This window comes from Mus musculus, chromosome 12 (assembly GCF_000001635.26).
Source record: "Mus musculus strain C57BL/6J chromosome 12, GRCm38.p6 C57BL/6J".
Taxonomy (NCBI): Eukaryota; Metazoa; Chordata; class Mammalia; order Rodentia; family Muridae; genus Mus; species Mus musculus.
The window spans coordinates 5,043,433-5,069,135 of record NC_000078.6 but is presented as its reverse complement, the minus strand read 5'-3'; the positions used below and the strand labels follow the sequence as shown (position 1 = coordinate 5,069,135).

Below are 25,703 nucleotides of genomic sequence, written 5' to 3'. Positions count from 1 at the left end.
GAGGTCTGCAAACCCACAATTACACTCTACACTCGACGGGTTCAACACACCTCTCCCAGTAATTGATAGGAATAGACAGAAAAGTCAGCAAGGGCACTGAAGACCCAAGGAACACAGTAATTAACGTAACACTCAGAAGACAACCCAGTCCATTGTTTTCTCAGGGGCACATAAAACATTTGCCAGGAAAACACCATTCTTCTGGCCACAAATCAGAATAAATTAAAATAATTAGAATCACATAGAGTGTATTCTTCGGTCATATCAGAATTAAATGAGAAATCAGTAACAGAAAACATGGAAAATGCCAAATACTTCAAAGTTAAACACACACCTAAATAATTTAGGAGCCAGTGAAGTTTCAAGGGAAAGTGGAAACATTTTGAACAGAAAGAATGCAAATGGAAATTAAAATGTCAAGTTGTGTAAGATACAGCTAAAGCAAAGCCTAATGTTTAATGCTAAATGTTTATATTAGAAAAGAAGGTGGGTTTCCAATGAATGCACTAATCTTTCAGCTCAAACTAAGAAAAAAAAAAGGCAAAAATCAAAACTCGGGAAAAAAATCGAAACAAAACTATTTTTTATGAAAAAGATTAGTAAAAAGACAGACCAAGAGCTGGGGAGATGGTTTGACCAATAAAAATCTTGCTGTATAAGCATGAAGAGCTGAGTTGGGTACTTGGTACCCATGTAAGAAGTGGGATGTAGTGGTGACTTTTTTGGATCCTAGCACTGGGGAGACAGAGACAGGCAGATCCTTCAGGCTTGGTAACCTGCAAGCCTAGGGTCTTATTTCAAAAAAGGAAAAAAGAAAAGAAAAAAGGTGGATGGATCTGAAGAATGATGCCCAGCATTGAGCTCTGGCTCCCACATATCCATACACATGTGCACACTCATCCCACACACGTATTTATAGCATGCACACTCACATACTGAAACAAAACATGAAGACAACAACTGCCAGTGTCTCGGGCTAAAGACATGTGTGGCTCAGTCATAAAAGCATCAACTGCTCTTGCAAAGAACCCAGGTTTAGGGCCCAGCACCCGTAACTGTAACTCCAATTCCAGAGGTTCCGATGCAGTCTTGGCCTCCAGAGACACTACATGCTCATGATGTACATAAACTCATGCAGATATGCTCATATAAACTACATTTAAAAACCTTTTAAATAGTGTCTGAACAAAGGGAGGATATCAGCACCAAAAAGATGGAACAGAGATTAACACTAACAGAGATTAGCAGGAATGGACTCAGGAGCTAACTTGAAATGATTACCTGCCAAATGGGACCATTTTAGCACAACAAAGAGCACTAGCAATGACTTGAGCCGTGCTGAGGAAAGGAGAGATCATTCAAGTGTAAAGAGCACTCACTGCTCTCGCAGAGAATATAAAGACGAGTTCTCTGCACCTTCATGGAGTGGGTAGGGCTCACAACCACCTGTGATTTTAGCTCCAGGGAATTTTCATCACTCTCTTCTGGCCTACACAGGCACTTACTCTCATGGGCACATACCCACACAGAAGCACACAGACATACTAAAAAAAAAAAAAAAAAGTAAATACACCTTGTATGCTCTGCCTGTTTAAATCTGTGAGGTCATTCACAATGACTAAGAAACCTGACTCATCACCTTCAGTCGATAGGAAAATAATACAACTGGTGGGGAGCACAATGAGCGACCTGGACTGATGAGTCTGACTACCTATTCAAAGCGGTGCTCTTCTGGGACTTGGGTATTGGCAAGAGCCACCTCCTGTCATCCTTTACCTACAACCATTTAAACCTAGAGAGCAAAAGGATCAGTGGTGTGGAGTCAGCCACATGAAGCATTTGGGTGGATGGCAAGACCATCAGGGACAGCCAGCTAGGAGCACTACCACGCCATCACATTAATGTCCTACCCTGGTGTGGTGGGTGCGCTGCTGGTATATGACAGCCAAGCTCGTGACACGTAAGAATGCAGAGCGCTGGGTGAAGGGGCTCATGGGACAATGCAGACAGCAGCTGTTATTGTGCTTATAGGTAACAAGAGTGACCTGTGCCACACGTGCCTGACAAAACTGGTGCCTTTGCAGAAAAGAGCAACCTGTCCTTCATTGAGATGTCAACCTTGGATTCCACCAACACAGACAACGCATTCAAGAACATCATCACAGAAATCAGCTATGCTGTGTCACAGAAGTAAATCACTGACCACATGGCCCAATAGGAGACTCCTGGCAACAACATGGTAAACATCAACAGTCCACCTACCATCGACAGACATCCAGCAAATTTCAGTGCTGCCAGAACCTGTAATCACCCTGCGCCTCTACCTACAGTGCATGCACATCCTCTGTCCTGGGTGTTAACCAGCCCCTCCCTCCCAGTCCCTCTGGAATAGGCTGTTCCTGTCCTCCTAGTGAATGCTACTTGTCAGCCAGCTAGCACCGGAAGGAGTTAAGTGGCATCTCTTGTCCTGGCTGCTCAAGGGAAGCTAGAACCCCTGCTTATGTGCCTGCTCTTGAGTCTCATGGGCATCTTTTTAGGTAGGGGAGGAGGTTGGTAAGATGGACAAGACCAGCCAGAGGAGAGGAAGATGAGCAGAAGGAGCCAGCATCCCCTATTTTCCATAGCAGTTTCCAGAGAGTAATTACCTCCTTCCCGTCTCTATCCCAAACCCTCTCTTTGCTGACACCCAAAGAGCCAGCCATTAGGGGCTGGACAGGTGTACAGTCTGGGCTATGGCTCACACCACCTGTGCCAGCATAAGCAGCACCACCACGGCCACCAGCATTCCCTAGCCTGCTCACTCCAGCTCCTTCCATCACAGCCTCCGGCACTCTCTGGCCTACTCACTCCAGTTCCTTCCTGTAGGGTTATGCTAAGACACCCTCCTCCACTCATGCCATAGTGCTCTCCCTCTGCCTAGCTCTCACCCCAACCCCGACCCCCATGTGTCTCTTGTCTCTGTCTGGTCAGAACTCTGTTCCCAAGTGAAGCAGCATCTGTGTGTAGTGAGTATACAACTGCTCTTACAGCCTCTTACAGCATCTGTGTGTAGTGAGTATACAACTGCTCTTACAGCCTCTTACAGCATCTGTGTGTAGTGAGTATACAACTGCTCTTGCAGCCTCTTACAGCATCTGTGTGCAGTGAGTATACAACTGCTCTTACAGCCTCTTACAGCATCTGTGTGCAGTGAGTATACAACTGCTCTTACAGCCTCTTACAGCATCTGTGTGCAGTGAGTATACAACTGCTCTTACAGCCTCTGGTATCTTTTATTGTAGAGAAACACTGATTCTTTGTATAAGTTGTGAGATTTGTGGAGGAGGAAGAGAAGGAAGTAGAGGAGGAAGAGGGAGAGAAGAAGAATGGAGGACAGGAAGAGAAGGAAGAGAAGGAAGAGAAAGAGGAGGGACAAGAGGAGGAGCTGCAGCAATAGCAGCAGAAACGGAAGTATTGTTGGAACCAAAGCAAAGAGAATCATTAATCCCACCTTTCTTTCAAATATACTTGTACCTGTAGGTAGTGACAAAGAGATGCTTTTTCTTGTATTTTCCACTGATAGATAGGTAAGCAGTGATTATGTAGTAATAAGAACTGATCTTGCAAACCAATCAATTATGGTATCTTGGGATAGTGTCAGTCGCTGCTGACATTACAAAAAGCCAGGCAACGTGTGTCCCTAACAAAAGAACACACTGCCACTGGTGAAGCAAACCTGTAAAAACTAATACCATCAAGAATACTGGAATCTTCAGAAAATTGGACATAGTACTACCGGAGGGTCCCGCAATACCTCTCCTGGGCATATATCCAGAAGATGTCCCAACCGGTAAGAAGGACACATGCTCCACTATGTTCATAGCAGCCTTATTTATAATAGCCAGAAGCTGGAAAGAACCCAGATGCCCCTCAACAGAGGAATGGATACAGAAAATGTGGTACATGTACACAATGGAGTACTACTCAGCTATTAAAAATAATGAATTTATGAAATTCCTAGGCAAATGGATGGACCTAGAGGGCATCATCCTGAGTGAGGTAACCCAATCACAAAGGAACTCACACAATATGTACTCACTGATAAGTGGATATTAGCCCAAAACCTAGGATACCCAAGATATAAGATACAATTTGCTAAACGCATGAAACTCAAGAAGAATGAAGACCAAAGTGTGGACACTTTGCCCCTTCTTAGAATTGGGAACAAAACACCCATGGAAGGAGTTACAGAGACAAAGTTTGGAGCTGTGACGAAAGGATGGACCATCTAGAGACTGCCATATCCAGGGATCCATCCCATAATCAGCTTCCAAACGCTGACACCATTGCACACATTAGCAAGATTTTGCTGAAAGGACCCAGATACAGCTGTCTCTTGTGAGACTATGCCGGGGCCTAGCAAACACAGAAGTGGATGCTGACAGTCAGCTATTGGATGGATTACAGGGCCCCCAATGGAGGAGTTAGAGAAAGTACCCAAGGAGCTAAAGTGATCTGCAACCCTATAGGTGGAACAACATTATGAATTAACCAGTACCCCGGAGTTCTTGACTCTAGCTGCATATGTATCAAAAGATGGCCTAGTCGGCCATCACTGGAAACAGAGGCCTATTGGACTTGCAAACTTTATATGCCCCAGTACAGGGGAATGCCAGGGCCAAAAAGTGGGAGTGGGTGGGTAGGGGAGTGGGGAGGGGGATGGGGGACTTTTGGGATAGCATTGGAAATGTAAATGAGGAAAATACCTAATAAAAATATTTTTAAAAAAGAATACTGGAATCTGATTCTACCTCGAGATCAGTGCTACCCAACAGAAATATAATGCAAATATAACCACATTATAAAGCATTAAGAAATAAAACAAAGTTATCTTAATAAATCTATGATTTATGTGGTGTGTGCACACGGAGGCCAGAGGCTGGCATAAGTTGTCTTCCCTATTTCTTCCCCAGCTTAGTTTTTGAATCAGGGTCACTGTACCTGGAGCTCATTGATTTGGTTAAACCAGCTGGCCAGCAAGCCCCAGAAATCCTTTTGTCTCTGTCTCTCTGGTCCTAGAATTACAGGGGCATGCCCTTGAACTCAGCATCTTATATGCTTGCAATCTGAACTCTGACTTTCATGTTTGCATAGCAAGTACTTTACTGAATCATTAACACAGCCTATTTTTAATAAATTTAATCAAATATACAAATAAGATTATATTCAAGGAGAAAAAGGAGCGAGGCAAGCAGAGGCATTCTGGGTGGTCTGAGACATGTATCACTTGTTTCTCAGGATTGCACCATATATAATTCATGATTAATCTGTATGTACATTTGCTTTAAAGAGTTCCTCATAGTTGTTATGTCTTATGGAAAGATATAAACTCAGTGTGATGGTTTGTATTATCCTTGGACCAGGGAGTGGCACCATCTGAAGGTGTGGCCTTGTTGGAATAGGTGTGACCTAGTTGGAATGGGTGTGTCACTGTGGGTGTGGGTATAAGATCCTCATCCTAGTTGCCTGGAAGTCAGTCTTCCACTGACACCCTTTGGATGAAGACATAGAATTCTCAGCTCCTCCTGCGCCATGCCTGCCTGGATACTGCCATGCTCCCACCTTGATGATAATGGACTGAACCTTTGAACCTGTAAGCCAGCCCCAATTAAATGTTGTTTTTATAAGACTTGCCTTGGTCACGGTGTCTGTTCACAGCAGTAAAACCCTAACTAAGACACTCAGTAAGGAGAAAGACAGGCACTTCTCTCTTTTGGAATTCTGACCAACTAAGCATTGCTCCTCTTTTCCGCCTTCAGCCTCCACCCTCCTCCTGTGGCCCTATTGTCTAGTGGGAAGTAACTGGGCACTCACTCCTGTCAGAATCCCAGCGTTCACAACTACGTTGTGCTATTGAGTTATCTCACTTTCAGCCAGTGACTATCCTCAATGATTCCTGGTCACTTCACCACCTTCTCCATCCCTGCTGTACAAGCATGTTGCTTTTCTGCAATTTTCAAAATCCTTCCCTCAACTTTTCCCTCTCTTCGGTTACTGCTTTCTCTCTTTTTTTTCTGGAAGTATCGAGGATTGCCAAGATACCACACACACTTGTAACAGAGACGTATCTTACCTCTGCCACAGATGCATCCAATAGTGCCATTTGGAATCTACTCTTTGCTGTCCCTCTTTTGATTCGACATGATCAGTATCAGTTCTCAGGCCTCGTTGGCTTTCCCTCTACTTTCAGGGTGCCCAGAAAACACTGTTTAAGCAATATTATTCATACTTGTGATCTGAACAGCCACTTACAGGCAGCTAACCTCTAAGGTTAGCTCTCAGTTGCCCAAACTTTAGCTATTGTATCTACACGTCTGCTGGACCTGGATGTCACAATGTCCAACAGTGTATTCACTCTAGTTTGTTGCATCCAGATGATGACGCAGGCAGACAACAGGAGCGACCACAGCCCTTCAATGCTGACATCCAGTCACTACCTCTCTCTGCTTGGGATCTGTAGCATCTGTCATCTGGAACAACGTTAAAAATGTCATGTGAACACTAACACTGCATTCCCCTCTAAAGCAAACTAAAACTGGCCACAGCCATCCAAATGTAGCATTTGCCTGTTTCTGTGCTTTTTGCTTTTGTTTTGAAACATGTAGCTCAGGTTGGATTCAAATATACATTATTACCAAGAACAGCCTTGATCTTCCTGCCTGCCTCTCACGTTCTAGATTACAGGGGTCCACCACCAAACCTGGCTTCTGGACTTTTAGCATCCCGTTTGCTCTGCTTGAAATGCTTCCCTTTTCTCTTTTCTTTCCATATTTCTTTATTATTCAAGATGCCATTAAGTCACCATACTCACCAGGAAGAAGACTTTCCTAACTGCTTGGGATGAGTCTCTCCTCCAGCAGTGCCTTCACTGCACCATCATCACTGCATTCAGTTTTTCTTACTCTATTCAAATGTCTTTCTAAGGACAGAGACTGCGATTGGCTCCTTTGTAAACACCAATACCTAGCATATACTTGGCCTATGCTTCGTTCCATAAGTTAGTACTAACTTAATGCCTCAGATTGTTTTTGTCATGTCATGGTGCTGTTCAAAAACACTTAAGAACCACCACAGGATGAAGCCCAGAGCACTTAGCCTTGCTGCCCATAAAAACCTCAAGCTTCCTGTGTAGTTTTACCTGACACCATAACTCCTCACTGGGGACTCTGAAATGGTCTATTCAGTATTCCAAACTGGACTCTCCACAGCTGTTTTCCACCAGAAAATTACAACACATAACCATGTTGGTCCTCTTTCCTGAGCATCTATCTCACTATCAAGTATGCTAAGAGGCTATATGATATTAAGAGCACTGCTGTTATGACACCGAAATGGAATGTTCACTAAGATTCCATGTCACCAGCAGATAATTAGACTTCGTCTTAGATCACTCATTCAAGTCATAAAACATATCAGCCACAAGAAGAACATAGCTTTTTTTCTGCTGTTCTAAATACATTTTTCTCTCGTTCTGCCTTCCTTCACCTTTCATGTCTTACCACACTCTGGGAATGAGGAACAAACGCCAGGCTACCACAGGAACCCCTTCCTGGAAGCCAGGCTACCACAGGACCCCCTTCCCGGGAGCCAGGCTAGCACAGGACACCTGTCCCAAAAGCCAGGCTGCCACAGAACACCCTTCACGGAAACCAGGCTACCACAGGACTCCCTACCAGGAAGCCAGGCTACCACAGGATCCCCTTCCCAGAAGCGAGGCTGCCACAGGACCCCCCTACCCAGAAGCCAGGCTACCACAGGACTCCCTTCCCGGAAGCCAGGTTACCACAGAACTTGCTTCCCGGAAGTTAGGTTACCATAGAAGTCCCTTCCCAGAAGCTAGGCTACCATAGAACTCCCTTCCCGGAAGCTAGGATACCAAGGGATCCCCTTCCCAGAAGCCAGGCTACCACAGTACCCCCTTCCCGGGAGCCAGGCTAGCAAAGGACACCTGTCCCAAAAGCCAGGCTGCCACAGCACACCCTTCACGGAAACCAGGCTACCACAGGACTCCCTACCAGGAAGCTAGGCTACCACAGGATCCCCTTCCCAGAAGCGAGGCTGCCACAGGACCCCCCTACCCAGAAGCCAGGCTACCACAGGACTCCCTTCCCGGAAGCCAGGTTACCACAGAACTTGCTTCCCGGAAGTTAGTTTACCATAGAAGTCCCTTCCCAGAAGCTAGGCTACCACAGAACTCCCTTCCCGGAAGCTAGGATACCAAGGGATCCCCTTCCCAGAAGCCAGACTACCACAAGACTCCCTTCTCAGAAGCTATGCTACCACAGGACTCCCTTCTCAGAAGCTAGGCTACCACAAGATCCCCTTCCCAGAATCTAGGTTACCACAGAACTCCCTTCCCAGAAGATAGGCTACCAAGTGATCCCCTTCCCAGAAGAAAGGCTACCAAAGGACTCCCTTCCTGGATGCTAGGCTACCAAAGGACTCCATTCCAGGAGGCTAGGCTACCAGAACACGCCCTTCCCAGAAGCTAGGCTAATACAGGACCCCCTTCATGGAAGCCAGGCTACCACATGACCCCATTCCCGGAAGCCAGGCTACCATAGGACACAATTCCAGAAAGCCAGGTTACCACAGGATGCCATTTCCGGAATCCAAGCTACCAAAGACTCCCTTCCCCGAAAGTAGGCTACCACAAGACTCCCTTCCCAGAAGCTTGACTACCACAGCACTCCCGACTCAGAAACCATTGGTATCACAGGACTGTCATCCTGGAAGCTAGGCTACCACAGGATCCCCTTCGCGAAAGCCAAACTACCACAGGACTCCCTTCTTGGTAGTTAGGCTACCACATTATCCCTTTCCAGAAGCCAGGATACCACAGGACTCCCTTTTCAAAAGCTAGGCTATGACAGAACTCCCTTCCCGGACGCTAGGCTACAACAGGAAACCCTTACAGGAAGCTAGGCTACCAGAGGGCTCCATTCCCGGAAGCTAGGTTACCACAGAATCCCCTTCCCAGAAGCCAGGGTCCCACAGGACTCCCTTCCTTGAAGTTAGGCTATGACAGGACTCCCTTCCCGGAAGCTAGTATACCAAGGGATCCCCTTCCCAGAAGCCAGGCTACCACAAGACTCCCTTCTCGGAAGCTATGCTACCACAGGACTCCCTTCCTGGAAGCTGGCTATGATAGGACTCCCTTCCCAGAAGCTAAGCTACCACAGGACTCCCTTCCAAGAAGCTAGTCTACCACAGGATTCCCTTCCCATTAGCTAGGATACCACATGACTCCCTTTCGCAAAAGCTAGGAAACCTAGGAATCCCCTTCCCAGAGGCCAGGTTACTACAGGACTCCCTTCGCGAAAGCTAGGCTACCAGAAGATCCCCTTACCAGAAACCAGGCTACCAAAAGTCTCCCTTCGTGGAAGTTAGGCTACCACAGGACTCCCTTCCCGGAAACCAGGATACCAAAAGACTCCATTCCCGGAAGCAAGGCTACCAAAGTACTCCCTTCCCAGAAGCTAGGATACCGAGGGATCCCCTTCCCGGAAGCCAGGCTACCACAGGACTCCCTTCTCGGAAACCAGGCTACCAAAGAACTCCATTCCCAGAACCTAGACTACCAAAGTACTCCCTTCATGGAAGCTAGGATACCAAGGGATCCCCTTCCCGGAAGCCAGGCTACAACAGGACTTCCTTCCCGGAAACCAGGCTACCAAAACACTCCATTCCCGGAAGCAAGGCTACCAAAGTACTCCCCTCCCGGAAGCTAGGATACCAAGGGATCCCCGTCCCGGAAGCCAGGCTACCACAGGACTCCCTTCCCGGAAACAGGGCTACCACAGGACTCCATTCCAAGAAGCTAGGCTACCAAAGTACTCCCTCCCCGGAAGCTAGGATACCAAGGGATCCCCTTCCCAGAAGCCAGGCTACCACAGGACTTTCTTCCCGGATACCAGGCTACCAAAGGACTCCACTCCCGGAAGCTAGGCTACCAAAGTACTCCTTTCCGGGCGCTATTATACCCAGGGGTCTCCTTCCCGGAAACCAGGCTACCACAGGACTCCCTCCCCGGATACCAGGCTACCAAAGGACTCCATTCCCGGAAGCTAGCCAACCATAGTACTCCCTTTCCGGAAGGTAGGATACCAAGGGATCCCCTTCCCGGAAGCCAGGCTACAACAGGACTTCCTTCCCGGAAACCAGGCTACCAAAAGACTCCATTCCTGGAAGCAAGGCTACCAAAGTACTCCCCTCCCGGAAGCTAGGATACCAAGGGATCCCCTTCCCGGAAGCCAGGCTACCACAGGACTCCCTTCCCGGAAACAGGGCTACCACAGGACTCCATTCCCAGAAGCTAGGCTACCAAAGTACTCCCTCCCCGGAAGCTAGGATACCAAGGGATCCCCTTCCGAGAAGCCAGGCTACCACAGGACTCCCTTCTCGGAAACCAGGCTACCAAAGGACTCCAGTCCCAGAAGTTAGGCTACCAAAGTACTCCCTTCCCAGAAGCTAGTATACCAAGGGGTCCCCTCCCGGAAGCCAGGGTACCACAGGACTCCCTTCCAGGAAACCAGGCTATCAAAGGACTCCATTCCCGGAAGCTAGGCTACCAAAGTACTCCCTTCCCGGAAGCTAGGATACCAAGGGATCCCCTTCCCGGAAGCCAGGCTACAACAGGACTTCCTTCCCGGAAACCAGGCTACCAAAGGACTCCATTCCCGGAAGCTAGGCTACCAAAGTACTCTCTTCCCGGAAGGTAGGATACCAAGGGATCCCCTTCCCGGAAGCCAGGCTACAACAGGACTTCCTTCCCGGAAACCAGGCTACCAAAAGACTCCATTCCTGGAAGCAAGGCTACCAAAGTACTCCCCTCCCGGAAGCTAGGATACCAAGGGATCCCCGTCCCGGGAAGCCAGGCTACCACAGGACTCCCTTCCCGGAAACAGGGCTACCACAGGACTCCATTCCAAGAAGCTAGGCTACCAAAGTACTCCCTCCCCGGAAGCTAGGATACCAAGGGATCCCCTTCCCAGAAGCCAGGCTACCACAGGACTCCCTTCTCGGAAACCAGGCTACCAAAGGACTCCATTCCCAGAAGTTAGGCTACCAAAGTACTCCCTTCCGGGAAGCTAGGATACCAAGGGATCCCATTCGCAAAAGCCAGGCTACCACAGGACTTTCTTCCCGGATACCAGGCTACCAAAGGACTCCATTCCCGGAAGCTAGGCTACCATAATACTCCCTTCCTGGAAGGTAGGATACCAAGGGATCCCCTTCCCGGAAGCCAGGCTAACACAGGAATCCCTTCCCGGGCACCAGGCTACCAAATGACTCCATTCCCGGAAGCTAGGCTACCAAAGTATTCCCTTCCCGGGAGCAAGGATACCAAGGAATCCCCTATCCTGAAGCCAGGCTACCAAAGGTCTCCCTTCCTGGAAACCAGGCAAACAAAGGACTCCATTCCTGGAAGCAAGGCTACCAAAGTACTCCCTTCCCGGAAGCTAGGATACCAAGGGATCCCCTTGCCGGAAGCCAGGCTACCGCAGGACTACCTTCCCGGAGACTAGGCTACCAAAGGACTCCATTCCCGGAAGCTAGGCTCCCAAAGTACTCCCTTCCCGGAGGCTAGGATACCAAGGGATCCCCTTCCCAGAAGCCGGGCAACCACAGGACTCCCTTCTCGGAAACCAGGCTACCAAAGGACTCTATTCCCAGAAGTTAGGCTACCAAAGTACTCCCTTCCGGGAAGCTAGTATACCAAGGGGTCCCCTCCCGGAAGCCAGGCTACCACAGGACTCCCTTCCCGGAAACCAGGCTATCAAAGGACTCCATTCCCAGAAGCTAGGCTACCAAAGTACTCCCTCCCCGGAAGCTAGGATACCAAGGGATCCCCTTCCCAGAAGCCAGGCTACCACAGGACTCCCTTCTCGGAAACCAGGCTACCAAAGGACTCCATTCCCAGAAGTTAGGCTACCAAAGTACTCCCTTCCCGGAAGCTAGTATACCAAGGGGTCCCCTCCAGGAAGCCAGGCTACCACAGGACTCCCTTCCCGGAAACCAGGCTACCAAAGGATTCCATTCCCGGAAGCTAGGCTACCAAAGTACTCCCTTCCCGGAAGCTAGGATACCAAGGGATCCCCTTCACAAAAGCCAGGCTACCACAGGACTCCCTCCCCGGATACCAGGCTACCAAAGGACTCCATTCCCGGAAGCTAGGCTACCATAGTACTCCCTTCCCGGGAGGTAGGATACCAAGGGATCCCCTTCCCGGAAGCCAGGCTAACACAGGAATCCCTTCCCGAAACCAGGCTACCAAATGACTCCATTCCGGGAAGGTAGGCTACCAAAGTATTCCCTTCCCGGAAGCAAGAATACCAAGGAATCCCCTATCCTGAAGCCAGGCTACCAAAGGACTCCCTTCCTGGAAACCCGGCAAACAGAGGACTCCATTCCTGGAAGCAAGGTTACCAAAGTACTCCCTTCCCGGAAGCTAGGATACCAAGGGATCCCCTTGCCGGAAGCCAGGCTACCGCAGGACTACCTTCCCGGAAACTAGGCTACCAAAGGACTCCATTCCCGGAAGCTAGGCTCCCAAAGTACTCCCTTCCCGGAAGCTAGGATACCAAGGGATCCCCTTCCCGGAAGGCAGGCTACCACAGGACTCCCTTCCCGGAAACCAGGCTACCAAAGGACTCCATTCCCGGAAGCTAGGCTACCAAAGTACTCACTTCCCGGAAGCTAGGATACCAAGGAATCCCTTCACAAAAGCCAGGCTACCACAGGACTCCCTTCCCGGATACTAGGCTACCAAAGGACTCCATTCCCGGAAGCTAGGCTACCAAAGTACTCCTTTCCCGGACGCTATTATACCAAGGGGTCCTCTTCCTGGAAGACAGGCTACGACAGGACTCCCTCCCCGGATACCAGGCTACCAAAGGACTCCATTCCCGGAAGCTAGGCTACCAAAGTACTCCCATCCCGGAAGCTAGTATACCAAGGGATCCCCTTCCCGGAAGCCAGGCTACAAAAGAACTCCCTTCCCGATACCAGGCTACCAAAGGACTCCATTCCCGGAAGCTAGGCTACCAAAGTACTCCCTTCCTGGAAGCTAGGATACCAAGGGATCCCCTTCCCGGAAGCCAGGCTACCACAGGACTCCCTTCCCGGAAACAGGGCTACCACAGGACTCCATTCCCAGAAGCTAGGCTACCAAAGTACTCCCTCCCCGGAAGCTAGGATACCAAGGGATCCCCTTCCGAGAAGCCAGGCTACCACAGGACTCCCTTCTCGGAAACCAGGCTACCAAAGGACTCCAGTCCCAGAAGTTAGGCTACCAAAGTACTCCCTTCCAAGAAGCTAGTATACCAAGGGGTCCTCTCCCGGAAGCCAGGGTACCACAGGACTCCCTTCCAGGAAACCAGGCTATCAAAGGACTCCATTCCCGGAAGCTAGGCTACCAAAGTACTCCCTTCCCGGAAGCTAGGATACCAAGGGATCCCCTTCCCGGAAGCCAGGCTACAACAGGACTTCCTTCCCGGAAACCAGGCTACCAAAGGACTCCATTCCCGGAAGCTAGGCTACCAAAGTACTCTCTTCCCGGAAGCTAGGATACCAAGGGATCCCCTTCCCAGAAGCCAGGCTACCACAGGACTCCCTTCTCGGAAACCAGGCTACCAAAGGACTCCATTCCCAGAAGTTAGGCTACCAAAGTACTCCCTTCCCGGAAGCTAGTATACCATGGGGTCCCCTCCCGGAAGCCAGGCTACCACAGGACTCCCTCCCCGGATACCAGGCTAACAAAGGAAACCATTCCCGGAAGCTAGGCTACCGAAGTACTCCCTTCCCGGAAGGTAGGATACCAAGGGATCCCCTTCCCGGAAGCCAGGCTAACACAGGAATCCCTTCCCGGAAACCAGGCTACCAAATGACTCCATTCCCGGAAGCTAGGCTACCAAAGTACTCCCTTCCCCGAAGCTAGGATACCAATGGGTCCCCTTCCCGGAAGCCAGGCTACCACAGGACTCCATTCCCGGAAAGCAGGCTACCAAAGATTCCAACCCGGAAACCAGGCTACCAAAGGACTCCTTTCCCGGAAGCTAGGATACCAAGGGATCCCCTTCCCTGTGGGGAGCGGGTGTGGCGGCAGTCCCAAAGGCGCCAGAGACTGCAGCTAAGTCATATGACTTGCACCTGACTTCCTCATATAAACCACAAACATCTTGAGAGCTGCGCAGGTGTACCAGGATACAGGTGAATCCAATTTGGTGGAGATTTGCCCCTGCTGCCCTGATTAGCTGAAGCCTCGTGACTGGCGAGGGGGCGTGGCCTGCGGTTCGTGGATGAGAGAGAGTATAAAAGGAGTGAGAGGCCCGGGTTAGAGGGAGGATTATTATTCGAGAGAGGATTACTATTAGGGGGGAGATATAAAAACAAGGGAGATATATAAACAAGGGAGATATAAAAACAAGGGAGATATATAAACAAGGGAGATATAAACAAGGGAGATATATGGAGAAAGAAGAAACAGGACTGAATAAATGTGTGCAGAAGGATCCTGTAGCAGCGTCGTTCTTCCTGGCCTGTTGAGCGCGCGCAACAAGTGGTGCCGAAACCCGGGAAGAAAAACTCGGGATGGGACGAGAAGACCTGGGACGAGAAAACACGGGACGAGAAACCCGGGAAAAGAAACATCTTCAGGCAAGAGCGAAGAGCCCCTGCTACAGGAAGGATTCAGAACTGCATAACGGGGAAGAAGTGGTTAATAAAGGTTCCCGTAAAACAGACTGTTGAGAAGGATCTGGCGTGGATTCAGAACTCTTCAGCTGGGGAACGGTACTGATGAAGAGAAAGAAGAAAGATGAAGACGGAATAAACTGCTGTTAGAAGGACTGGTGGTCGCATCGTTCTTGCTGGTCGAGAGCAGGCGCGACAATTGGTGGCCCGTACGGGGAACCGACTCCCCCACCGAGTTCAGAACTTTCAGCAGTCAGTGGTTGCTGGCAGGGTAAGTTCACGGTGAGTGAAACTTGCAACCCCAGGAGTTTGGGAAGGACCTCGGATAAAATAGAGGTGAGCATAAAGTTGCCAGGAAGTAGGCACAAAGTAACCCAGGAGTTTGGGAAGGACCTCGGATAAAATAGAGGCGAATATAAAGTTGCCAGGAAGCAGGCTTTGGGACAAGTTAAGGTTCCTGGCTTTGGGACAAGATAAGGTTCATGGTTTGGGGACAAGTTAAGGAACTATGATAACCTCAGTGTAGTGATCAATAGATCCTCGCTGTGTAGTTATGCTTTTTTCTCCCATTGACCCTTTGTGGGTAGGTCTGATAGTTTTGGTCTTGTTTGTTCTGATATATGGACTCTGTTACTGTTTGAATCGAGAGGCAGTCAAGACAGGTCAGAAAATCCTTACAGAGCAACAAGAAAGTATGTCGGAAAAGGAAAAGGGCTTAAAAAGAAAAAGGAAAAAGAAAGGAGACACAGTGTTATCAGGTGGACAGAAAGGACAAAATAAAAGAGCCGAGGTGGAGGAGGAAGGCGAATTAGCTTTTGTGCCGCCTCCCTATGCCTCCTCAGCATCCACCTGTAGGTGGACCTTCTGTCCGGAGATTTGGAGAGGATCAACCAGATTCAGTGTTGACATGGGCGAGAGGGTCTGTTTGTGTGTTTCCACAGGACCAGACGGAACCTCTTTGGGTGCCGGAGAGATTGGTGAGACGCTGCAAGAATGAGGCTCCTGATCCAGTTGCCCCTGTGGATGTGGTGGATGATCCCACAAGCACAAAGGATGGAGCCGAGATGAGAGATCCTTTCGGTATTCCAGAAGCCGATACCAGCTCGACATGACATTCAAATTTTTCTATGCCTTTTTGATCCCTAAATTCCCCTTAAAGAGATAGCCCCTCTGGCTATCTATCCCTTGCTTCAGAGAAGATGAGTGGGGATGAGAGCCCTGGGATGTATGCTTGTTATAGTGTGTGTGTGTGTTGTGTGTTTGGCACATGTGTTAGGTGCAGAGTGTGCGGCCCGCACTTTCGCCATGGTAGCATAGGCTTTTGCTGCAGTGGAGGCGGGACAATCTCCTCAGATTCGGTTTGCTGCTCTAAAAGAAATTATGCTGCGTTATGCCGTGGGGTGCGAGGCTAAGCACTGCACAGAGGATAGCTTGCTGTTGGCATCCTGTGGAAGGCACGTCTGATTGCATGAAGGTTCAGTGTCCTAGTTCCCTTCCCCCAGGAAAAACGACACGGGAGCTGGCCAAGACCTCTCTGGGTGATGAGCCTAAGGGATGGTTTTGTGTAGGGCCCCTATGCTTGCACACTGGGGATCAGACCTCTACCTTCACCCATGAGGCTTGCTTGCAGCAATTAAGATCTGGCCATAGGTTAATTAACATCCTGGCCTTTTGATGCACCTGCCACAAGCAAAACACAATCTCCCCAGGAGTGGCTTGGCATGATAGAGAGGTAGTCAGTGATAAGACTCCCTGGGCATGTCACCAACCTAAGACAGGGATCAAACCAATGCTGTTTGTCACCCAAGGACGGGTAAGGGGCATGGTTGCGAGGGGCTATCTACAGACATTCTCTCTGCCAAAAAAGAAAAAAGGGGGAATTGTGGGGAGCGGGTGTGGCGGCAGTCCCAAAGGCGCCAGAGACTGCAGCTAAGTCATATGACTTGCACCTGACTTCCTCATATAAACCACAAACATCTTGAGAGCTGCGCAGGTGTACCAGGATACAGGTGAATCCAATTTGGTGGAGATTTGCCCCTGCTGCCCTGATTAGCTGAAGCCTCGTGACTGGCGAGGGGGCGTGGCCTGCGGTTCGTGGATGAGAGAGAGTATAAAAGGAGTGAGAGGCCCGGGTTAGAGGGAGGATTATTATTCGAGAGAGGATTGCTATTAGGGGGGAGATATAAAAACAAGGGAGATATATAAACAAGGGAGATATAAAAACAAGGGAGATATATAAACAAGGGAGATATAAACAAGGGAGATATATGGAGAAAGAAGAAACAGGACTGAATAAATGTGTGCAGAAGGATCCTGTAGCAGCGTCGTTCTTCCTGGCCTGTTGAGCGCGCGCAACACTTCCCAGAAGCCAGGCTACCACAGGACTCCCTTCCCGGAAACCTGGCTACCAAAGAACTCCATTCCCGGAAGCAAGGCTACCAAAGTACTCCTTCCCGGAAATTAAGATACCAAGGGACCCCCTTCCTGGAAGCCAGGCTAACACAGGACTCCCTTCCCGGAAACCAGGCTACCAAAGGACTCCATTCCCGGAAGCTAGGCTACCAAAATACTATCTTCCCGGAAGCAAGGATACCAAGGGATCCCCTATCCTGAAGCCAGGCTACCAAAGGACTCCCTTCCTGGAAACCAGGCAACCAAAGGACTCCATTCCCGGAAGTAAGGCTACCAAAGTACTCCCTTCCCGGTGCTAGGATACCAAGGGATCCCCTTGCTGGAAGCCAGGCTACCGCAGGACTCCCTTCCCGGAAACCAGGCTACCAAAGGACTCCATTCCCAGAAGCTAGGTTTCCAAAGTACTCCCTTCTCGGAAGCTAGCATACCAAGGGATCCCCTTGCCGGAAGCCAAGCTATCACAGGACTCCCTTTCCGGAATGCAGGCTACCAAAGGCCTCCATTCCGGAAGCAAGGCTACAAAAGTACTCCCTTCCCGGAAGCTAGCATACCAAGGGATTCCCTTCCCGGAAGCCAGGCTACCACAGGACTCCCTTCTCGGAAAATAGGCTACCAAAGGACTCCATTCCCGCAAGCAAGGCTACCAAAGTACTCCCTTCCCGGAAGCTAGGATACCAAGGGATCCCCTTCCCGGAAGCCAGGCTAACACAGGAATCCCTTCCCGGAAACCAGGCTACCAAAGGACTCCATTCCCGGAAGCAAGGCTACCAAAGTACTCCCTTCCATGAAGCTAGGATACCAAGGGATCCCCTTCCCGGAAGCCAGGCTACCACAGGACTCCCTTCCTGGAAACCAGGCTACCAAATTACTCTATTCCCGGAAACTAGGCTACCAAAGTACTCCCTTCCCGGTAGCTAGGATACCAAGGGATCCCCTTCCCGTAAGCCAGGCTACCAAAGGACTCCCTACCCGGAAACCAGCCTACCTAAGGACTCCATTCCCAGAAGCTAGGCTACCAAAGTACTCCCTTCCTGGAAGCTAGGATACCAAGGGATCCACTTTCCCAAAGCCAGGCTACCACAGGACTCTCTTCCCGGAAACCAGGCTACCAAAGGACTCCATTCCCGGAAGCAAGGCTACCAAAGTACTCCCTTCCCCGAAGGTAGGATACCAAGGGATCCCCTTCCCGGAAGCCAGGCTACCACAGGACTCCCTTCCCGGAAACAGGGCTACCAAAGGACTCCATTCTCGGAAACTAGGCTATCAAAGTACTCCCTTCCCGGAAGCTAGCATACCAAGGATCCCCTTCCCGGAAGCCAGGCTACCACAGGACTCCCTTCCCAGAAACCAGGCTACCATCGGACTCCATTCTCGGAAGCTAGGCTACCAAAGTACTCCCTTCCCGGAAAATAGGATACCAAGGGATCCCCTTCCCAGAAGCCAGGCTACCACAGGACTCCTGTCCCAGAAGCTAGTCTACCACAGGCCTGTCTTCCTGGAAGCTAGGCTCCCACAGTATTTCCTTTGCAAAAGCCAAACTACCACAGGACTCCCTTCCTGGTAGTTCCCTTCCCTGAAGCTAGGCTATCAAAGGATTTCTTTCCCAGAAGCTAGACAACCACAGGACTCCTTTCCCTAAAGCCAGGCTACCATAATACTCCCTTCCCGGAAGCTAAGCTACCACAGGACTCCCTTCCTGGATGCCACGCTACCACAGGATTCCCTTTCTGGATGCTAGGCTACTCCCCAGGACTCCATTCCCAAATGCTCGGCTACCACAGGACTCCCTTCCTGGAAGCTAGGCTGGAAGGTACTCCCTTCCCGGAAGCTAGGCTACCACAAGACTCCCTTATCGGAAGCTAGACTACCTCAGAACTCCCTTCCCCGAAGCTAGGCTATCACACAACTCCCTTCTTGGAAGCCAGGCTACCATAGGACTCCCTTCCCGGAAGCCAGGGTACCACAGGACTCTCTTCCCAGAAGCCAAGCTACTACAGCACTCCCTTCCTGGAAGCCAGGCTACCACAAGACTCCATTCCTGGAATCCAGGCTACCCAAAGACTCTCTTCCCGGAAGTTAACTACCACAGGACTCCCTTCCCAGAAGCTAGGCTACCACACGACTCCCTTCCCGGAATCTTTTACTGTATCTGTGCATCAACTATCTCACCTAAAAGACTTCTAGACATTAACAAAATATTTTTATTGTTTATTCAAAATTTCACATAATATACCCCAATCACATTCACTTCCCAGTTCTCTTAGGTTAACCCCCAACACTTGTTACCTCCCCCAAAACCAAAGAAAAGAAAGAACAAAATACCAAGTCCAATTTGTACTGCCAATTTATATTCATTGGAGCTTGGTCAAACTCCCTGGGGCCAGCCTCTTTAAGAAAACAGAACCGGACAAACAAAAAAAACCCTGATTCCTTCCCCCTCCTTGCCAGAAGCCATCAACTTTAGAGCTATACTTTAGCATCCCCAGAGTGGTAGAATTCTAGTTAGGGCAATTACAGTAGGAAAACTAGGATGCCTTGGGCCACAGAGATGGCTCAGCAGGAAAGTGCCTGCCAGGCAAACAAGATGGTGCAAATTCAATTTCTCAAGCCCAGAGTGGAAAGAGACAATCAGTGTAATCTTCTTGGAACTGCACCATGCACACATATCCCCTCCACTCCAACACACGATAATAAAATAATTTGTTAAAGAAGAAAATCTTGGGCAGGAGAGATGGCTCAGAGGTTAAGAGCACTGTGACTGCTCTTCCGAGGGCCCCGAGTTCAAATCCCAGCAACCACATGGTGGCTCACAACCATCGTAATGAGATCTGATGCCTTCTTCTGGTGTGTCGGAAGACAGCTAGACTGTATTTACATATACTAATAAATAAATCTTTGGGCCAGAGTGAGAGGGGCTGGAGCAAGCAGTGGTCCTGAGTTCAATTCCTAGCAAACACATGATGGCTCACAACCATCTGTGCAGCTACAGTTCTCATATACATAAAATACGTAAATAAATCTTTAAAAAAAAAAAAGAAAGAAAGAAAATCTAGGTGTTTCATGATGCTAAACATGTGGTCTTTGGAGCCTACCATATATATTAACACCCCCAAGTGGCTATCCACAAACAAGACATAAGCTTTTGGAATAAAAAGTACTGTCAGAAAAATAGTGGGCACTAATTTGGCATCAATAGTTGCCATTAAGTGAAAAGCGGAAGGAAGCCTGAGGATTCCAAGCCCCAGGCATTCTCAGGGTAACCGCTCTTAGGAGGAGAGCGGGAGAGAGCTGTGAAAAGCTCCCATTTTCATTCCCTCTCAGATCTTACATATACAGTACTGGGCTAATGAGAGGAAACTCATGGGGACACGTGGAAGAGAACAAAAGGAGTGCATATATTCAAACCCCTCAAAACCATTCCCAAAATAAATGCATCCCAAGTGAGATTTCTATCATGATCATCAACCAAACTACAAAGTGCCAAATTCAGCTCTTAAAAAGAACGTTAACGTTAACCAGTGCTGACTCTACTTTCTGCTTCCCTTAGCAGAGCAGAGGCTATCTTAAAAAGAACATTAACGTTAACCAATGCTTACTCTACTTTATGCTTCCCTTAGCAGAGCAGGGGCTATGTAAGGACAAAACTGTATCATCTGTCTAGCCCACCAGAGCACTGTTGATGAAGGCCACCTAGTGGGGCCTGAGATGTAGCAAGCACAAGTTGAATTAAAAAAAAAAAAAAAAAAAGGGCAGCCAAAGGTCACTTCAGGTCTAAGAGTATAGACATAGCATGAAATAGATCAAAATTAACCTCTGCCGTTACTGTAGTATGTATTATGTAGTAGTATGTACTATGGAAAGGAAAACTGGATAAAATTCAACTTTATTTCCAAAGTCCTAAAAGTTTGATTGAGCCCCAAAAGCAATTTTAAGGTCTTTTTTTTAATGAACATTCAGATTGAAAAAGAATTCTCAAAGTAATACACTTGCTTCTGTCAAACATGTTTATATCCAATTAAATTAAAACTATACTTCCTTAAGGAGAAAAAAACTCCAGCCATAATAAAACCTTTCAGCTAAGAAATCCATGGGGATGGAGAGATGGCTCAGCGGTTAAGAGCACTGACTGCTCTTTTGAAGGTCCTGAGTTCAAATCCCAGCAACCACAAGGTGGCTCACATATGATATACTTACATATAATAAATAAATCAATCTTAAAAAAAAGAAATCCATAAGCATACTTAAAATCAAAAAGAAATACTTAAGAAGATTTGGGGTACTTAGTAAGCACTACATGCACACTCTATGGGGGTACTTAGTAAGCACTACATGCACACTCTATAAAACTACTTCACCGGGCATGGTGGTGCAGGCCTGTAATCCCAGCACTCAGGAGGCAGAGGCAGGCAGATTTCTGAGTTCGAGGCCAGCCTGGTCTACAGAGTGAGTTCCAGGACAGCCAGAGCTACACAGAGAAACCCTGTCTTCAAATACAAAAAACCAAATAAACAAACAAAAAAACGAATTACTTCAGGCAGAAAAGCAGCCCTGCATATGAAGCCAACAATACTCACAATCATGCTAAAGAAAGACATGTTCTTCTTATCATCTTTATTCAAGTATTTCACAGCAGTTATATTACAAATTACAGTAAATGTTCAAATTCCAGAATTCAAAAATTAAATAATTTACTCCAAACTAATGTAAAATGAAGTCAAATGCAAAACATCAATTTAACACAACTCTAAATTAAACTACAAACCCAGAATAGACCATAGTTGATGAAGTGTACTTAATCTACAAAGTAGACATACATGACCAAAACCAAATAGGATTCCCAAAGTCTAAACAACCAAATGTACAAAATACAAAAGATGCAGGTACAAGCTCAAATTCAAGCTTACAATATGATTACAAATAATAATTAAAACAATAATGGCATTCAGCTATGGAACCTGACACTGAAATACCTATTGATTAGCACCATAGCTGAACCAACTGAATCAAAACAAGAGAAGAAAGGAAATTACCACCCTACTCCCTAAAAATAAAACCCAGGAAACCTACAAATACATTGGCATACGAGAAAAATCAAGTCATGAAAGGATGTTAAAAAAATCACAGGTAAGATTCAAGCTCAAAACCACAATTTATTCCACAGCCATCAGTTTTAAACCTAATGCAGTTTCATCATCCTCAGGAAGGTCCCAGGGTTCCCACGCTGAGCTTTTGCTTGGCTGGGGTGACATACATAATCTATTGATAATCTATTGATCTGAGAGCAAGGTTTTACCCAGGAGCTTACTGTTTATAATGCTCACATAGGGAGTAAGAACAGAGGTCAATTTGTACATTATTTTTTGCCAATGCTATACAGCAAAAATTAAGAACTTTACAGAAAGGTAAACAAAACTGAGTCGACTTGGATAATTTCACAAGCTGCTTTAATCTATAGAACCACCAGGTATCTGTGAGTCAAGCAAAACTGGGATAGTATGTTTCTCTTTGGGGGAAGGGGCCTGAAGAATTGGTGCTGTTTCAGCTCATTTCTCCCCCCTTGGCATGAGACTGGCTTCATCTTTGAGATCAAAACTGTTCAAAGTGGCAGTTCCTAAACTGAGTTTACCTCTGATTTCTCCATCTACATCAAGGGTAAACATAAATTAAGACATGATCTTTTGAAAGCATTGTTTAATGTCGTACATAAATGAATTTCCCTTGTAAAACTCACTGATGGCTAAAACCTTAATTCACGTGCAGGACTCGGAAACCTACTGAGAACACGTGCGGCTTTCCCCCTTGTAAAAATGCTGCTGTTACTTGAACAGAATGCTTCTGAAGTAGAGAAACTGAATAAATACTAAAGACACAGAGCAGCAAGAACCTGAGACTTGCAAAAACCCTTTTACCAGAAACTCGCTACAAAAAATCTGCTACATCTTATTTCATCAAATCTTTAAATTCTGTAACAATTTCCATCAAAATACAAAATGCTAATGTATTAGACAGTAAAATAGTTTGCACTGGTATGATGGTAATAAATAGTAAAGAAAGCATGAAAATCCTCCCGGTAATCAAATTAGAGGTTTCAAATCACCTCCCCTTTAAAATGGTTCATCGTTAATCACACTTGCCCGCCTTAAAAATACAGTGTGTCTACATGGTAGCATCTTGAGTTACATGACTAAATAAACGTCATGAAAACCTCAGACTAGGTATAAAGCAAAAAAGGACCATAAAAAAATAAAAAATGAAGCTAGAAGCTGGTGGCCATGACGGTCAATGCAAAGCAGCGCTTGGGATTCCTGCAGCAGTGAGGCCAGCAGCTGCCTGAATGCCACCCGGCCAGAGACATGCAGACAAGTACCTTAGCTTCGGCGTGTAAATGCTGGCAAAGTGATTACAGGACCCGGTAAACACTGTTGGTAACTAAAGACAAGAAGCTGAGGTGGCTCAGAGTCTCTGCAGTAGTCCTCCACCATGTGCTATAATTAAAACTCAAATGTGTGTTGCATATATTGGAAAGACACACCTGCAACTAATGGCTATAAATAAAGGAATATAGCAAGCCAACTTGTCTACAAAATTTTCTGTATTTTGTTTAAAAATTATCTCATTAAAAAAAAGTCACTGCATTCCCTTTGCCTCTTTGCAACTGCCTAGACTGTGTTTCCAAATTTTTAGAAAGTTTTGTAAAATTAGTAACCCATAATTATTTTCAGGTAAGTACAATCCACAGAAATCACTCAACAAGATCCAAAATTACTCCACCCAGATTGTAGCGCTGTGAGGATGTGAGCAGGGTTTAAGGTTAACACTGTCAGTCAAGGACACACCAGAGCTCACGAGCAACTCTACAGAAAATGAGCTTTACAGATGAGTTTCTGACAAATTCCTCTCTTTTTCATCCATTTGGCAAGTCCTGGCTTTACAACAAAACAATGACAACTGATTACACATGAAAACTATTTTTCTCTGGTAACTCAAACATAAATAACTATTACATTGCATCTGACAGAAAAATGGCCACCATCTATTTATTTTCTGGTCATCATTGTCAGCAATATGGAAAAGTGTGTAGGTTTCTGTGGACTGTGTATCATGTGTTGCTGTTTTAGTATGTGTTTCTTAACTAGAAATAAACCACAGGAAAGCTTGCCAGCCTACACCTTACATGGCTTACTGAATATCTTGATTGTTTTGAGAGTAAGACAGGCATTTAACACAGAATACTGCTGTCTCTTAATGACACTGAGTATCAAACTTATTTTCAAGGTTGTGACCAAAGAAAAGATTCTAATTAATTTGCTACACATGAGCCCATCTATTAAGCCTCATCTTTCTCAAATGAATAAAAAGGCACATTAAAGGCAGTTCTAAAGAGCCTAACCTAATTTCACCCAGTTTCTTCAGCTGTTCACCAGAATACACCATAGCCAATTCTAAAACAGGTTTTAGTCCATTACCCAGGGTGGGAATAGGGGCGGGATATGATCAGAGATAGAAAAGAGGAAAAACAAACGAACAAACAAGCAAGCAGGTCGCCCATGGTTTTCAACAGTTCAGCACAGTTACAACTGCCCCATTCAGTTCCCTCCGCTCTGCTGGTCTATCCCCAAGAGTGCAGAACCGAGGGGCGGAGCGAGCGCAGAGGGGCGGAGCGAGCGCAGTTTCTGTAGCACCAAAGTCTCCAAGCTGTGGGGCTGTACTTTTTATTTGTGGAGAATACAACGTGTTTCTGAAGTTTTGTTTGGTTCTTGTAGGCTGGTTGGTTTCAGGTACCTGAGACAATAGCACCAAATTCAACAGAGAAAGACCGAGTGAGCGAGCGAGCACTGTACACCAAGGCTCTGCGCATAATTGGTGCAGTTTGAAAGTGAATGGCTCAGAAGCCTGCTCATCAGGAGCAGATTGGAGAGGATCAACCACTCAGCATGAGAAGTTCATAGGAATGTCTCAAACATATGAACTGTCCTTTCCATCTCCTGTAAGAGAAAGGAGTACATGTTACCCGCTATGGAAGACAAAGGAATTCTTCACCATGAGCGACCTCACATCAAATTAAACTTTTAGACAAAGAATCTGAGATACAGGTTCAAATTTGAATATTTTTATAGTATATGCAAAACCATCTGCCCCAGACAATTCTAAGTCCTTCTTATTTTGTTCTTTGGCAATGGGAATGACAAAGATGACAGCATTCAGTGAGTGACTTATGATGCCAGATACTGCACTAGGAAATATATTCCAAATGTATTTATATAAGTAAGTATAATAGGTACATGAGATATGTATGTATGTACATATAAAGGATATATATATAATTCAACCTAATTCCTATGGTAACTTTGAAGGACTGTAGACAGGTATTATCATGAAGCCCATCTGAAAGAAAAAAAGAAACAACCAACTATGGTACAGAAGAGAATAATCTGTCAGCCACTAAAGTAGGGCTAGGTTATAAAGGTTCCAAATCCCATTCAGAGAAATATGCATTTCATTCACATTTCTTTGAAAAAATGTGGAATTAAAAATATACACCCTGTACCTACATTAGG

General features: G+C 47.1%; 1 protein-coding gene and 1 pseudogene across 5 annotated transcripts in view; one reads left to right on the top strand and one right to left on the bottom strand.

The window, feature by feature from the left end:
• Gm9110 (predicted gene 9110) lies at positions 1,675 to 2,814 on the top strand (annotated as a pseudogene).
• The window catches only part of Atad2b (ATPase family, AAA domain containing 2B), a 132,993-nt gene continuing 129,029 nt past the window's right edge, over positions 21,740 to 25,703 (bottom strand). For 4 of the 5 annotated variants that reach the window (XM_006515117.4, XM_006515116.4, XM_030246779.1 and 1 more), the window contains one exon: positions 21,740 to 25,130. In XM_006515117.4, the coding sequence (XP_006515180.1) occupies positions 25,089 to 25,130 (42 nt within the window). In that variant the 3' untranslated portion in view covers positions 21,740 to 25,088. The remainder of the gene's footprint in view (positions 25,131 to 25,703) is intronic. The other variant, NM_001362349.1, reaches the window with a different exon arrangement.